Source organism: Pezoporus wallicus, unplaced genomic scaffold (assembly GCF_028554395.1).
Source record: "Pezoporus wallicus isolate ANWC-B61680 ecotype Strahan unplaced genomic scaffold, APGP_CSIRO_Pwel_v1 contig_3365, whole genome shotgun sequence".
Classification (NCBI taxonomy): Eukaryota; Metazoa; Chordata; class Aves; order Psittaciformes; family Psittacidae; genus Pezoporus; species Pezoporus wallicus.
This window is the reverse complement of record NW_026640883.1, coordinates 100,679-118,067: the sequence shown is the minus strand read 5'-3', so window position 1 is coordinate 118,067 and position 17,389 is coordinate 100,679. Positions and strand designations below refer to the sequence as shown.

Sequence of the window (17,389 nt, the reverse complement as noted above, 5' to 3'; positions counted from 1 at the left end):
TCCCACTACATTAGTAGTAACCTTTAGTTTTCACTTTGCTGGACTGAGCAAAGCACACACCAAGTGTCCTTTAGAAAGAAGTAGTGATTGCTGTTGCTTGTACCTGCACTTGTCCCCATCTGACTTTAACTTCCTAGCAGATAAATTTCTGGTTAAATTTTAACTAGGAAGAGAGGCCTCCTCTCTTCCTAGTTAAAGCCCTCTGTCGAGTATTTTCCAAAACCCTGTGTAGAGGGTATTATTGTTCTTCTGCTTGATTGGGCAGTTTGGATCATGAAGATTAGCAGGCTGAAAGCAGGCTGAAAGCAATCAAAGCTCATATCTTGTAGGTGTCCTTGAGCCCAAACTGATTCCCCTCCAAACACAACAAATGCTTTAAAAAAAACAAAGTGTTATCAAACAGGAAAGAGGGCCCCAAACACCAATCAGTGCATCTAAGCCTTAATAGGGACCACTAAACTTTACCAAAGGAATAAAACCACACAATTCACTCAAGGGAGGCTATGGGCTGTGTGTGAAAAAAAACTTGCTAGAGACATACAGCTTCTGCCAGTGCCTTCCTGCCCCACTGCCAGAGTAATCACAGTATGAGACCTATGCCTGGATGCTTTCAGTCATCTTCCGCCCTGATGATTTCCCTTTTGGTCCACTCAGATTGAAGGCATGAATGTAAAGCAGCCCCATGCCAAATTGAAGTTAAATAAATAGTCCTAGAGATAAAGTGTAACTAATATATATGTGTGTGTATATATATATCTCCATAAGCTACATTCCAGACTAAGTTCAGTTAGTACCACCTCATCCCCAAAGCAGTTAAAACAAAGCTCATAAACTCATATTAAAATGATGATGAGAAAATATTGCTTCATTGCACTGTCAAATAAAAGCATGAGAAAAAAACTTATAAAAGCAAAATTAATCAAAATACAGATTTCAGTGCTCCAGAGGAAGAGGGCAAATATGAAAAACAGCCAAAAAACTCCACAGCTAAAAGATGGCTACACTTGGGAAAAAATCCTCATGGCTAAGCCTTTAAACTTCTCTGACCTGAACCTAAGCGCACGATGCTGTTTCCTGATGCCTATACAGCATTATACTTACAATTAGACCGATAACACATTAAAATGACAGCAAGTGCAGGCACAATTCATTTAACAATTAATCTACCCTAGCTATCATTTTCCCTTGTCATTAACTGCCTCTTAAATGCCCTCAATTTCAAATAACCATAGACTCTTCTTCAAAACATACACGCAGGGGAATATGCCATTATAGACATTACTCAAAGAAGTGCTTTCTGTCCCCATCATCAACCACAGCATTAATCATACTGAGAATAGTTTCTTCTCACAAATGACTGAGTTGTATAGCTGGATCTCATCGGCAGGATTCAATTTACTGGTAAGTTCATAGACAGCAGACAATACAGAGCATCTGCAGCAACACACACTGCGAGTCCCCTAGTTTTTAGCCTTTACTGGTATGTCAGAGAAATAAAATAGACTCCAAGCATCACAAGCTCCCACTGATTTAAGTAAGTGCTCTACTCAGCACCTTTAGTTGGACCCAGAGTTAACATAAAGCACAGTGCACTCAAAGAAAATAAGCTTTCTTGCTTCTTTTATGATTTGACCATGCAGTGAAGAGACTGCTCTCTAAAATCAAAGGACCTGTGGAGGTTATGTGGTCCAATTTAATTCTCAGCATAAGGACAGTTAGGCTACTTTGCTCACGGTTGTGTTAAGGCAAGACTTCAGTAACTCAAAGGATGGGGATTGCACAACCTCCCTGAGCAATCTCTTCCAGTACTGGATCATCCATGCTGAAAACAATTTGGGAAGAACCCTTCTTACTGCAATCCTACCTACTTTATTTTCCAGACAAACTCAAGATCTTGGAGAAGACTTTTTCTGTGGCTCTTCATTTCTGACAGAAGTTTATACATGGAAGTCACCAACAAAAAATCAGTGCTATCCAGTGAGAACTGCACAGTCTGATCCTTCAACAAGGCTCAGAATATCACACAAGGGCTAGCCTCAAAGCAACCACAGCTTTCAAACTGTAATGAAGAAAGGAATCAAGAACAACATATAGCAGATCTACTGCTTTCCAAGTTTTGAAGAGAATGCCTGCCTCACAGAAGCTCACCTCAAACGTCCATAAAAAATTAATGTCAAGTTCAGATTCCAAAGCAAACGGTGTTGCAAAATTATGAGAAGGACATTAAATAATTACAAGAAAGTATAAGTAGAAGCAATTAACCTTTGCTCATGTACACTGCCGTGCTTAACAGGCTCCCTGTTAAGCTTTTTCAGACACCACAAGAAGGACATAATATTAAGTATATCATATTCACACCCCTCTGTCAGCAGCAAGAGTTTTACATTAATTAACACAACACAACCTTCTGGAAGAAGGATCCAGTTTAAAATTCCTCATCCAAAGTGCGGGCAACATCACAAATTTGTTTAGAATAAAAGGCATTTATCCTGCCTTAAAAGCAGTTACCAGCAACATTTTCTATAGGGGATAGAAGCATTTTTTGACAGTAACCAAAGTCACCATTGAAATTCAGTGTTCTGAAGTTTGAAATCACCCTTCCCTTGGCCACAAAGTTTGCATTACTTCCCATCCTACACAGACTCAAAAACTTTCCATAATCCAACTACTGAGAAGAAAAATGTCACTGTAATTAACACACAAAGCGATGACCTATTAATAACGTAAAGCAGCAAAACGAAAAGCATTTAGGCTTTCAAAGTCTAGCAAAGTCAGGCAAAAGGATTGTCAAGAAACTTTTAAGGTCATCCCACTTTTGGCCACCCTCTAAATAATACATATTTGAAACCATGCTTTTGTGTCCTATCAAACAGGACTCCGCAGCACAATGCGTTAAACATGTCAGCAATCTCCTACCCAAGGCTCCCTGACGAGTAGCACCCAATAGCACCATGGGCTCACGGCAGTATTGTCTCAAGCCTGGTGCCCAAACTGAATCTTCAGGCAATGGTTATGTTGATGTTTCTCTTAACAGCATGAACAGTTTGCAAAAACCACTAATACCAGCACAAGCAGGAGAGCATGTGCTTAGGCCCCTGCAAAGAGTTACAGTGACAACCGATGACAGTGGACATAAACTGGTGTAACAGGTCAATGCTGCTGAGAGAGACTGTCCTTTTGTCCCTAACACCGAGCTGCCTGCTAACACAAGCACTTGTGTATCTGTATGTAATGAAGGCTCAAGACCTGACCAAGGCTAAACCATACTGTTTCATTCTTTTTTCTCCTTCCTAGATAGTTTTATCCTGGGCCAGGCCCCCCATCTCCTTCTTTCTATGCAGATGCACAATGCAGGGTGCTTCCCATGGAAGTGATGCCAGGAATGAATGGCAGATGAATCCTCCTGCTCAGCAGCACTATCAGTTTATACCTGCTCCAAGTGATCACAGAAGCACAGGCTGAGGAAGCACAGCAGGGCAGTTTTGCCAGAGTAACATTCTTCAACTAAATCCTTACCAGCACGGTATCAGAATCTGATACCCATCACAGATGAATTCTTCATGAGATCTCTGTTACCTTAATCTGGCTGGCTCTGATTGCTGATAAGTGGCCAAGTACATGGGCATTTCTGACTGCCAATCCTTCCCAGTTAGCATCCCCTTCAGAAAAGCAACAGAAATCTGACTTCAAAGCTAAGGGAGAAATGGCTGCTTCAGAAACACTACATCACCACTTTCTGTATTACTCTCCTAGGTACAAGGGTTAAACGAAAAATTAGAGACTAAAAAAGGTAATAACAAAAGATTCCATTTTGGGATTTCCAAACAGTCAATTTAATTCAGACCACCTGAAGCTCTGATGTACCTCATGGTCTCTATCTGGACACACAGGTATCAAAGCCCAAAATATTTTCATATTTGAAAGGAAAAACATAAAACAGAAATCACAACTCACTCCTTTTTTTTTCTCCAGGCAGCAGTTTATTTTCACCTTAGCCTTGTCTATAACCAACTGGTATTTACTGATGGCTGTGAAGCTAGGCCCTATGCTGGTAGGGCGAGACAACCTTCTCAGCCTTTGGTGGGAAGAGCTCCTAAAAGACAAGCATCTGAACTCTGAACACTATGATGTGCGTTTCGTCTAATGACTGAAGTCTTACAAACAAGATTCCCTCCTCTCACAGCTCCCAGGGAACTGAGCCCCAGATTCTGGTGCAATCTTCAGACAGACTGCAGTTCTGCAGTCATGCTAACAATGTATTATCCTCGCTTTCAGTTCAAGATAAGGTAGGTACTTCATTACCTTAATGAGCAGATGTACTTAATGAGCATGTACTTTGTCAATTTTACCCTAAAGGAAGAATTAAAAGAATAAGGCATTTACATTTCCAGAGCAAACCCAAATTTTAGGCCCCCCACTAGTGTTAAGATAATATAAAATACACATTACTGGATTTTGAAAAGCTTTTTTTCTTTTTAAATACACATCCCACAGCACAGGCTTTAAGAGGGAATAATAACGCTGGCTGCTGCTGTGAGTAACACATTTCTTTTAAACAAAAAGAGCAAAACAGCATTATACTACATCATTTTTCAAGGGATAAAGGTGTTATTTAAGCTCACAATAATTTCTACATTTTTGGGGTTATGAAGAAAGCTGCTTAATGTTCTCACCCCATTAAAGCAAATCTTGAAAGCTAGATTTGAGACTGGTGGAGATCAGAGTCCCTTATATTTACTCAAAGAATAAAACTAGCATGGGCAAAATTTTGACAAGCTATAGGGAAATGTTTCAAACTGTGCTTCAATCCTGTTCCAGTAGGGCCAGTTCTTGGGGCCAAGAGCATCTGGTTGCTTCCTGGCTGCACTAGAGCTACCAACAAAGACGCTGACTGTAAGGTTGAAATCTACCAATTAGAAACTGAACTCAGGCCAGCCACAGCACCAGAGAAATAATTAAGATTGTTCTCATAAACAGGATGAAACAATACAACCATTCAACATGAGAAACCAGCAGACCTGTGTGGATTTTGTGCTTCAACAAAACCCCTGAAATGTTTACAAGATTTCATCCTAGCTTTGCAGCCATTGCTTTAATGTATTACTGAGCTCACACATTACTTGTCTGTGCCCAGCAAGGGGATTCAAGAACAAACTATCTGCAAATGAGTCAAAAACAACTTCTGACAAATAAACACTATATCCACTTGTGAAATAAACCAAAACCACTCCCAGTGCTAACATATATTCCCCACTATTTTTATGTTTCTACAGAGGAAGGTTATTTGGCAAGCAAAACGAGAAAGAATTTCTTGCCTGCTGCCACACTTCTTCACAGCAGGCAGTGCAAAGTCACTCACATAAATCAAACAGGAGACCATAATCACACCAAGAAGTCTCTTCCACTTTTCTCCTCTGCTGACTGTTTTCCCAAAGCTCCAGACCCTGAATTTCCCGACACAGAAGCTGAATCTATATGCCAAACATTATACCTCCAAAGCTTCCACAAAAAATTGCTAGCAGCTTAACTAACTCCATTTTGTAAGTCCCCATGAATCCAGTAAATGAGCTCTGCAGACAGGAATTCCCCTGTTCACAGGGTGGCTGCACTCAATACAGAGTAGATGAAATGTGGGTTGCAATGCCTCAGTAATGGAGGTAACATTTCTCAGCAAACTTTGTCAAGTAGCCTACAGATCCTTGCTAACTTTCCAAAACTTTCTGATCTTAAGGAAGAAATGATTCCAACAAAATGGCAGGGAAGACAAAGGTTGACAAGTGTGAACAAGGGTAAACAGCAGTGAGATGTTCACCTTACGAGAACCACATGAAAACACTAGCTGAATTTAGGATGAGACTAGCAAACAGGGGCTGCACTGCAGAAGTTTCCTTTCCACCCAGGAAACAATCCTCCCTTGAACAGATGCCCCACCTTACAGAGCAGCTGAAATACAAAAGCGTACCCTTCTGCAAGTTCCCTCTTAAAAGGCCAACATGTTGACTTTGTAACATGAAGACAGGAGATGAAAGCAGCTGATACAATTGCAGACATTGGAAAAAAGTTAAGAAAGTCAGCTAAGCAAGGCTGCCACCCTGGGAATAAATCACTTCAAGTTCATCCCCCTCCCAGTCCAAAAATCATTACTTGCTTTGAGGGCGAAATTTTAGAGAGAAAGTGATCCCTGCAGGTGGCTTGCATTAAAGAAAGCAAGCCTTGACTATGGCACCTAGATAGAGGCATTCGCCATAGAGCTTTGCTCAAAATCAGTATTGGCTGTATAAACCTTAGGTCACTACAGAAAAAAAGAAAAAAAAAAACAAACAAGAAATCAATCCTTCCACAAACGTACTGGGAAAAAAAAAAAAAAAAATCAATCATTAAACAGGCTTGACACTGTCAAGAGTCCCTTCTCAGGCTGCAGGGACTGAAATGGAAGTTACTGGCAGAAAGAAGGAAGGTGACCCGGGATGCACCTGACTTGCTGAACCACACTGCAGTGTTGGTGGAACTGGTCCATACAACGCCACTCGACTACAGATTTACTCTTTGGATGTGGGCCAGTGGCAGAGACAACATTTAATTAAGCTACTGCATGAATGAAAAAGAATGAAAGAAAATTACAGCAGAATGAAATTGGCTACGGCTCTGTAAGAGAAACACACCAAGATGAATCAGCTGGTAAATAAAGGGTAATAACTGAAAACTAACACTGCAGTCTCAAGAAGAAATCAGATAATGTAGAAGAAATGAAATGCTGAAGTTATATGACTACAGAAAAACCCTAAACATTAATAAAACACTGGGAGCATGGGTAAAGTGCCATGGAAAAATGAAACAAGGCACTCTGAGATAAGAGTGTTTCTTCCTTTCTTTTTTATTCTTCTGATAGTATGCTGTTGGTCACAAAGGCCTGGAAGAGAGGTGTTTCCCTTTCAATCCACCTGCTCCTTCTGTTCAGGTGCCAGCTAATGCCAGAATCTGTTCACATCAAAATTTGTTGCTCCTAGCAAATGAACTTTCCCTACCAGAATACTGCAAGGTCAAGTGAAAAAACAACCAGTGATAACAGATGAACACTGAGCAACCAAGCTCCACCACAACCACAGTGGTATTTCAGGAACTGTTCTGCTGTGCCACAGTCCCTATGTAACAGAAAAGCATGCAACAATAAACATGTGAACTGACAAGACCCTACTAACTTTGCTTCTTCAGTGAAGAGTAAAGCGATTACAGGCCACTAGAAAAGATCCAGAACCAAGCCAGAATCCACATCTTGAATCCACTTTCAGTTTTTCAACATCATAATTTTTTCAGACTGCCACCTGAAAACTGTGATGAACTAATTCTTCAGCCAGCCTTTGTAAAGCCTGGAAGTTTTCTTACAGTGTTTTAGTAACAATTTGATCCTTAATCTTGACATCATGTTTGGATTTTAAAGTACCAATAAAATATATTTATGAATTTCTCTTTGGTTTTGTCACTTTTTTTTTTATTAAAAGAAAAATAGTAATCGTTGACTGTCTTGTACTAGCCTGCGATCTGAGCTCAGTCAGACTGATTAGCAGTGACAGCATGTCTGAGGTCATTACCATTAAACACACCTCGGTGAACAACCAAATGGAGTCGTTACTCTGCCAGTGGTAGCCCTCACAAGTAGGTTTATGAACTCCAGGTAACCTACATGGCCTCAGCACCCTCCGCGCTCAGCACTGGCTGGCCCAAGCCGAGCAGTTCTGCATGATCCTGCACTGTTCATCAGTCCCAGGGTTATGTACATACCCAGGGTAACACTGCTGACAGGAGCAATGCTTGGGCATCCTTAGTCAACACTGGTGATTTATCTCAGAGAAGCTGAAAACAAGCAAGTGGTAGGTTTTTTTTTCCAGCTTGAAATTATGGCTTTTAGCTATACATTATTGTATTGTCAATAATTCATTATTGTATTGTATTGTAGCCATACATATTGTATTCTTAAAGGCAAGATGTGTGTGTGCATTATATAAATCTTTTTTATAAGTATATACATGATTATGTATATGTATTTTTAGATATTTATATATATGAATGCACACATTCATATACATGTGTGCATACATATACTATACACACAGATATCCGTATTTTATACATATGCACATAGACTTTCTTGACCATTTATTTTCATAAACAGGCTTTTTCATTCTCTTACTCATATTGGCAAGAAACATGCACGTGTGTCCATTCTGTCTGTATGGAGAGGGTAGGAGGAAAGTATGCAAAATACATATTTTGTACACAGTCTCAGCTGACTGTATTGCCTCTTCTCTATACAGAAACCCTTATCTACCATCAGGTGCCCTTGCTTGTATCCTGCTTAAATGCGACAGCTACCCATTAACACAGGACGAGGTCAGCAGCATTTAGCTTTTCTTTCCCTGTGAACAGATGCTAAATTCCTTGCAGTAAAGCAGACCAACACTGAAGGTACTATGTATCCCTCAATGAACTAGCACAGTCCAATTTGGCCTTCTTTCACCTAAGTGAAATTGTAAATGTTCTTTCAGTGTGCTCCTGTCCAGGCTGGCAGCAAGCACAACCATTTTATACACAACCATGTGATGCTTTCAATTCTCCTCCCAAATCCCCAATCTATCCTTTACAACCCCAAAAGCAGCCTTGGGAGAAGCATCACCTCCTGAACAACCAGAGTATCACACAGGGTGGTTCATGTGGAACAAAAGTAGCTGCAAAACAGAAGAGTGAATGAAAGCACCCAAGCAATGATTGCAGCGTATGCTACAACTGCACATAAAACACCTTTAAAAAGAAAAAAATCCTGTCACCTAGTTCCATACCCAAAATTTACTCTCTACTTGGGAAAAGTGTTTCGGAGAGAAAAATAAAATTACTTTAAAAATTCTGATGGGACTGAATTTCAGACAATGAGGAAATTCAGTCTATTAATCACTGAGTTAATCTATTTATTCACCTTGAAAAAAATCCTGATCTGGAGAAAGTCTATTAAAAGAATACAGGGATTCAGCTGCCACCTTCCTCACTGTGTGAGCAATCAGAAGATGCCCCTTTGAACCCTGTGTTAATGAAAGTCTCATTAAATGCAAACCTGCACAATTTTATCTTGAAGAGGCTCGTTAGCTTAAAAAATTACTTGCCTCAAAATGTGCTTATTTCCTCATAGGTGAGAAGGTGAGTTTTCAAACCACTAACTGCTGCAGCTTCTATTTCAACCCCATCAGTGCTGCAGCTGCATCTTGCAGTCCATCATGTCTCAATTATTTACATAAACGACAAATACAAATCCATAGACAGACATTATAATCACTATTATGGGACAGGACAGCAATAGGGATCACTCATTCCAATACAGTACAGAAGATTTCAACTAGGTGCGGTTATTATTATTCTGTCTTCTTCAAGTTTTTATTTTCTTTAGGTTGGACAGAAATTATGAATCATCTGTAAAAAGGAGAGATATGGAGAGAAGGTAGGAATAGCCTTCCTGTCTCACAATACTCAAAAAGAACATTCGTGACTGCTTTTTCCGCTGGAGTAAGGTCTAGAAAAATCAGATTATTCAGCAACAACCAAAACTCCATCAGACTGCCTAATGGAGAATACAGTCCAACTGAGATGTACAGTTCATAGGATAACAGGATACACAAAGTGGGATCTCCCTCTGCAGCTGAGTTTAAATGAAGTGTCAAAGATTCTCTAGGTATTACTCATCCTGACTCTGTATTAAAGCAATTAACCAGATGACCTTGCCAATCCAGCAGCATGGGGTACAAGCAGGATTGTTTTATGTGTTTACAGTTACTCCTATAAAATAAATGCATTGCAGCCCTGAAAAGTTGTTTACAACTCACTCCTCCTCAAGCAAAAATACATGTAAGACTGTACACTAGGATTTAAGACACTTGTTAAAGCTTTCCATGTGCATGCACACAGAGATGCTTTTACATTTATAATCTTTCCTACCAAAAGCCTTAGGATAATGAACTGACAGTTTTAATCTATTTTTTTTTTAAGTAGCTGTTGGAATGAGATGAAGGTACAAACCAAAGTGTGACTTTGCACAGCACTGTTACCAGCAAAAAGCAGGTAATCCTTGCTCATAACAACTTATCAGAATGATAGAACAAGCTGAGGGAAAAATGCAACATAAGGTGAATTTCTCTAAACTCATTCCCTTCATGGCAAAGGCATCTGAATAAGAAATAGTCCAGTAAGACTACTCTAAGGGGAAACCAAAGGGGCATAAACAGACAATGGGGAGCTAAGCCAGGTTCAAATCAGCACATCCTTATTGATGCATAAAAAAATTACATCTAAGGATAATACCGTCATTCATTAATATACTGTGTTTCTCTACTAAAGCCATCAGCCCTAAATGGTTCATTCTTCTCAAGCATCTTCTCTCCCTTTTCTCTTTGGTGATATGGGCTTACAACATCTCCGTGACTCTCTGCAACAGAGCCACAGGCATGTGTGCACAAGGCTCCAGTTTGTGCTCCTGGTCCAACACCAGAAGAAAACATGTGGCCCTAGTGTCAAGTCCTCCTAAGACATTGCTGGAAAAGTGGAGTAGCCAACAGACAAGGTCAAAATGGTCTTTCCAGACTGCAGAAAACTTCAGACCCTGGAAAGCTTGAGGCATTCCTTGAAGAATTATCCTCTTGTCCGTCTGCTGCGCGATATGCAGCTTTCAAATGCCTAAATCCAGTCTTTAGGTCAAAACGGAGTATTACCACATTATCACAGGCCTTTCACTTCAGCTATTTTCCCTTTAGGGAATGAATCTTTTGGAAGTTTCTAAAGCATGTTGTTGCAAAAAAAAGTAGTAGTCACCATTTTGAAACATCACGCTGTGGATCACCTTCACAAAAGCACAGTACTTTTGGATCTGTCCAGCTTTCAACAACTGGCTGCTCCAAAATCTATTCAGTTAAAGAACCCTTCAAATGTAATATTTTTACCATGAGTAGAGAACAAACTGGTAGAGGAAATTCAAAATACCTACACACCCTCCCTTCCCCCCCCTTTTTTGAGGCAGAGAGGAGGTAAGTCAAACAGACTAGCTTCTCTGAATACCAATCCCTCTCTAAGCCTTGAATCATCACTAATTTAGACCTTTCCTAATTTCACTAAATGAAAAGCAGTCATTCATGAAAACTTCTTAGGCTAGTGAAAGATGACACAAAATTTCAATGCACATGAGCAGTTTGATGGAGCAGGGGAAAGCTACCAAAAGCCTAGAAGAGAAACACGTTAAAGGCTTCACTGCTTCCAGAGAGCACCATGCACTGAAACATGCCTGGTACAGGCTGTCCAGAGACAGGTATCACAAACTCTTGATTGCACAAACCAGAGGTGAGCGCAAGCGCAAGCACTTTTATTTTTCCTCCCTTCCCAGTTTAGAGATCTCTCCTGGGTATACAGAGAATTCCCAGGGCAGGCACTTTGTGTCACATTAAATGACATTAATTTGGCAACAACCATCTGTTCTGCTGCTTCACTCCAAGTGCATTATCTGCCCACGAGCGTCCATTTACGGCTGTTTACAAAAAACAGTAATAAGGATAGTAGCAAAATACATCTTCTGAAACCATACGCGACGTTACTAAGCTTACAGACTTACTAAGGGAACCTGTAAGGTGGTTTATAGACACTTAAGATGTATACTGACTTGAAAGGTGCCCTCAGACACCTTGTCCTACACAATCTCTTTGCAGTGAGGAAAATGACAAGTACTAGCAATGTGGAATACTGAGCTACTCAGTATAGTGTAGACACCAAGTGCCTGGGGTGACCAGGGAAACTATGGACAGATAAATACTTGTATCTTTTACGGTTTGTTTACAAGCCAGAGATAACCAATGAATTTTCTCTTTCAACATTCTTCCATTTTCCAGTCCATCAGATCCAGGAACCTCCTGTCCAGTACTCAGCTGCTACAGAAGCAAAACCAAGAAATTACGGCTGTCAGGAAGGAATACAGAACAAAAGCACCCCCAGATATTCCTTAGTCTTACAAGGAGAACATAACTTCTGCCCTTGAGCAGGAGGAAGAGGTTTAAGAGAATACTGAAATGTCCCTAAATAATCAATTTTAAACACACACACAAATCTTGCAATGTTAAAAGAGGCCTTGAATCTGCTTATTACAGCTGGCTTATAGCCCCCTTCATAGCTTCATAGAATTGCAACAGAATCACACAACAGAAATCCACAATTGCTTTGCCAGCACAGCATTGTTCCCTACTATGCAACTTCTCCCAAGAATGCTGCAAGGATTAGTTCATTACAGCTTGTGCCATGCTTTGAAAGCACTCAGTCTAAAGAAGAGCCAAGAGAATTATTAGAGAGAGGACAATCAAACTCTGGTGATCCTCCCTTTATCCCAGTGGGCCCTGTATGGAGCAGCAATTTAGCCCAACAAAGGGAACAAATTCAAAACTAAATTCAGTACAACAAATGTGAAAGTGTCACGGTAAGAACGCAGTCACACAGGACACAAGAATCTTTAAAATGGTTATTAACTTCCAGTCCTTACCTAATATTGACTAAGGCATGAGTCACCTTGCTTGCAGGCTCTTTCCATTGACCAGCATTGGTAGACAGCCTTAGAACTGAAAGGAAAAGACAATTAACAGTGCTGGCACAGAACTGGCATTTTTCTAATCCAAAATGTCAAAAAATCTGCTTTAGCAAGACGACAGTCTGGGAAGCATATCAGAACAAAGGTCATCTTTGAAATCATCTGTGATCCAGGGCAGGAGTGCCCTTCAATGCCCTTCTGAAAGGTAAGGAGCACAGAAGAGGTGAGCAGAACAAAATAATGGCTGGCAGACAGGAAACAGAGGGAATAGAAGAGCCTAAGTTCTCCTAAATGCTTTTATCACCACATATTAAAGTTCATTTTCCCCAGAAACGGGGCAGCATCCCAGGTCAGTGATACCTTTCATTCCACACACCACCATTCTCCTCCGGCTCCTATTATGTATGCGAGGTTCCATCTGAGCTGGACTACATCCTGCAATTTAAACCCACCCAGCAGTGATGGATTCTCTACCTCCCCATTTATCTGGAAATGAAGAGAAGAATTACACACCAGCCTAGGGAAAAACATTCTCTGTAGGAACAAGGGTGTTGTTCTGCAGCACAGATGGTCTCTGACAGACTTGGGAGCAGATCTGAAAACATTCTGCAACAAGAAGAACTTCTAGGGAATCCAATTCTTTTCTGCCAGAGTACCAAAAATATTTATTTAGGTCAGAGTATGAGTGTTTCTATGGTGGCAGCTACCTGCACATCTCTTTGCAAGTACCAAAACAGTAACAGAGCCTGTAGCAAATGTTTGGTTAATTTCCATACTGCCGAAATAGAGAGAATTTTCTATTAATTTGTATATAGAGGGTTTTCTGGTGGTTACATTCCACAAGGAAGGTTCACCCTCAACTTAGACATGAGGGAAAAGCACATCACGCAAATTTAGCATCATCTACAAATACAGATGCTACAAGTGAATTCATAAGCAGAGTGGCTTCATACTCATGCCTATTATCACATGAGAAAAGCCTTCAATCCGGCAGATCTGGATAAAGTTCAGATTCAGGACAAGAAAAATAAATTAATAAAACCCAAAGCAATCAGATTTCATCTCCACTTCCAACTCTGAAAGTTTCAACCACATTAACAGGGAAGTTGAAGGACAGAGTAGCCTTCTCATTTGTGCTAACAGATGTCCCAAGGCTAAGAGAAAGAAGGGTGACTGTAGTCCCTGTGAGATGGATTGACAAGCAAAGGGAAGCTGTCAGGACTCTTGGTTAAACTGCGGCTTTCATTAACTTGAAACAGTGCTACCTTCTCACTTCCTAGTGCTACTATTACATGTCATCTGCAGGAAAAAAACAATGATGTCAGCTCTGGGTAACATTTTGCCAAACAGTACGTGTTGTACTTGAATATCTGAAGTAATGTATTCAGAGAAGGTTTCCATTAATTCAAAGGGGTTTGCTTCGTGTAGCAGGATGAAAAAAATCATGTGGGAAATGAATTGTTTCAACAGGTCAGATGTGCCTGTTGCAACCCAACTAAGTATTTGAGTGTTATTCTTCCGTTCCACTTTCCTTCAGCTTCCACACAGGACAGATTTGAAAAATTACTAGCTAGTAAAAGCACCTCATTTTACTAGCTGTAATTCTTGGGAGTAGGAAATGGATTAGCAAAAAATCTTATATGCTCAAAGGGCATGAAAATAGCCAAGTGATCCCTTATATAATGGATGAAAACAGTAGGAAGTTGGTACAAAAGGGCAGTTCATTTTTGCTTGCACTTGCACAGAGTATTCAGCTAATTTTATTTAGGTGATGATAGTTCTCTCCCATATCAGAAGAGGGCTGTGGCCAACTGTCTCCCTCCCACTGCCTTTTAACTCCCCTTATTAGCTTATATTAACTCCTGCTGTTTACTGGGTGATCACACTGAGAAAGGAGCAGGGGGTGAAGAAAGGTGCTTCTAGAAGAAGCAAACAAAACCTATAGCTGTCTTCTTTGCTTCAGAACTTCAAGCACGCAGGCACTATACCAGTGCTATTGCAGGCTCCATACCAGTGCTATTGCAGGCTCCATACCAGTGCTATTGCAGGCTCCATACCAGTGCTGCTGCAGGCTCCTGTGTGTACATTGCCTGATTGTGCCTCCATGCATTCCTTGCTCTCCTTTTGTTCCCCTTTTCTCTGCTGCACATCACTTGGTGGCATTCCAGCATGTCTCTCTCTCTTTGAAGGATGGCAGCTTCTCCCTGTTTTGCCAATAGGCACATTCTTGAGTCCAGTGATTCGCTTGTCATTACAAGCAGGTTTGTGAAGGCTGTTTTCTTGGTTTGTTTTGGCAATGAGTGTAGGAGATGTGATTTGTCTAGCACAGCAAGCTTCTTGCTATAAGTTTCTCAAATTCTTTTCCAAATTCTTGTTTGCACTGAGTTTCTCTGTGCTGGCTGGTTCTGCAGCACATACCTGCGTTCTGACTTGAAACTGTTGAATGCAATAGATGTAAACTACGCGAAGATGCGTGAAATACCACATTCCCAGTTGTGCCAACAAACTTGTATTTCCAACCACAGTATGTAGCTGTTAGAGAAGCAATGAGTTTGTTCCCTTTTTTTTTTTCTGACTAAAAAAATTACACCTTTAACAAGTTTATCCCCCTCTCAATTCTTAATTTACCAAACGCATCCTAGTACACAAAACATGTCCACTGCCAAGACATATGATTAGCAGGTGGATGAAAAACACCTGACACGATCATCCCTCTACCACCACCCTCACAGTACTCCTCACCAGTCAGGAGCTACTCACCCATAGAATAAAGGTTGTCAAAATTCTGATGCATCCGAATGATTTCGTAATACAGCTCATCATAGCTGCTGGGAGTGGGAAGAAAGGTGTCTCCGTAAGTGATGAACATGTTGAACAGGTTCACAACCTATACAAAGAAGTGAAAAAAAGTTACAACAGAATATTTACTCAAAATCTATTCTGCAACAAAACCAATTCAAACTACATCCAAAACCATTAAAGAAATAGCTCTCAGTTGCATTGCACAGTATTACATCACTTCATTGTTTTATGTATTATTTTCATTATTATGGAGAAGAGACAGAAAGGAAACTTAAATATTATTGTATCTGGGGCCAGGAAAACACTCTAATGGCCACAGAACAAGAAAAAACACTACCAATCTGGAAAATTAAACTAAGCCAGTCCTCACATAGGCTTGTTTATTTCAATGAGCAGACCCTATGGTAAGTCCAAACGCTGCCCTTTCCAAACATCGAGTGAAACCAACCACGATGATACTTGTCCACTTTGTAGTCTTGTTCTGATATGTCTTTCCTAGCCCAGAAATCCTGGATTCTTTCCTAAGATTCATTCAAAATTAAATTGTTTAAAATAAAAATATTTGCTTTGCCTGTACTCACCATAAGGGCAAGGGTGAAGATGTTGTGCTTGGCCAGCAGCACAGTCTCATTAGACATGAGGAACTTCAACAAGTTGATCAAAGCTAGGGGAAAATTACATGTATTTTTTAAATAAAATTAAAAGCAAAATCATTCTCAGCAAGTCACCTAAATATAGATCTATTTTCATTATCTAGCATTAAACGCCAGCTGCTCACCTCTCATAAATACATCAATTTACATGGCATTTTTTGTTTGTTTAGGGTTTTTCCTGGCTAAAATACTGTGCTGGACAGGTAAGTGACAGCAATTTCACTGTCCACATTTATTCTCCTTCACTGACTTCCCAATCAAATCTGCTCAGCCTCAGGGTAAGTCTGTTGTTAGCTTAGACAGTTCAGGGGAGATTTTTCTATCTGCTACATCCTGAAGTGAGCAGATAGGGGCTGGAGATTCCAACTGTCTCATTTCTGCTTCATACATCACCAACATGATGTATGCACAGTCAGCCCCAAACTGTCACTCTTGTTGATATATGCAGTTAAAAAAAACCAAAGTAACAAGAAAAAAAACACCCAAACAACCCACAGCATAGCTCTTCTGTAGCTCCGTGTCAATGCTGCTGCAATGTTACAAGGAAGGATGTAGCACTTTATTGTGTCAGTTATCTAGGGCTACGCAGTAGAGATTACAGATCTGGTTCACACTTGTTTAAAAAACAAACATAGCTGTAGCTGCTCAAAATCAGTTAGCAATAGTGGGAATTAACAAAAAGGTTGGCTAAAAGAGCTTTAATCAAACAAAATTTAAACAATTGTATTCCGTGCACTTGGTAAAAAGGGAAGTTCTTTATTTTGTTTTTATTAGTTCTTGAAAATTTCAAAGAAGGAAAGCTATTTTCTTCTGCATTACTCAGGGTTGCTCTCTGCATTACTCAAGCTGCTCAGCACTGAAAGCTGATGCCTGCTTAACAGATTCTTAATGTACTCTGCTCTAAAGTCAACAGATGTCAAAGACTTAAAACATCTGAATTAGGTGGCCTGCAAAGTCAAGCTGGAATGCAGACCTTTTTAAAAAGGCTCTCAATTACTTAGTAATTGTTACCTGCATCTAAGAGAGTAGCACCAGGTACTACTCCAATCTCTTATAATTAGAACTTGTAAATCCATCCTTCCCCCCACTGTTGCACAGCTGTTACACACTACACAGTAACCCCTGAGAAAACCAACTCCAGTCTGGGAGAAGCCCACAGAATACAGAGAACAGACCATTCATCTACATTCCTATAAAATAAGAGATAAAGCACAGGGAACAGGAATTACCTAAGGGCAAGGTTTAGATACACACACAACCTCCTCCCCTTTCAGGATTACAAAATATTCACAAAAGGGAAAACCAAAAAACATACAGTAAAAAGACAGATGTGAAG

At 40.2% G+C, this 17,389-nt stretch overlaps 1 protein-coding gene across 3 annotated transcripts in view; it reads right to left on the bottom strand.

Annotated features, from left to right (window-relative positions):
• Positions 1 to 17,389, bottom strand: part of ARMH3 (armadillo like helical domain containing 3) — a 127,435-nt gene that overhangs the window by 55,991 nt on the left and 54,055 nt on the right. For 2 of the 3 annotated variants that reach the window (XM_057421124.1, XM_057421123.1), the window contains 3 exons: positions 15,982 to 16,064; positions 15,359 to 15,485; positions 12,554 to 12,629 (listed from right to left, as the gene is read on the bottom strand). In XM_057421124.1, the coding sequence (XP_057277107.1) occupies positions 12,554 to 12,629; positions 15,359 to 15,485; positions 15,982 to 16,064 (286 nt within the window). Of the gene's footprint in view, positions 1 to 3,583; positions 4,094 to 12,553; positions 12,630 to 15,358; positions 15,486 to 15,981; positions 16,065 to 17,389 lie in introns of those variants that run through there. The other variant, XM_057421125.1, reaches the window with a different exon arrangement.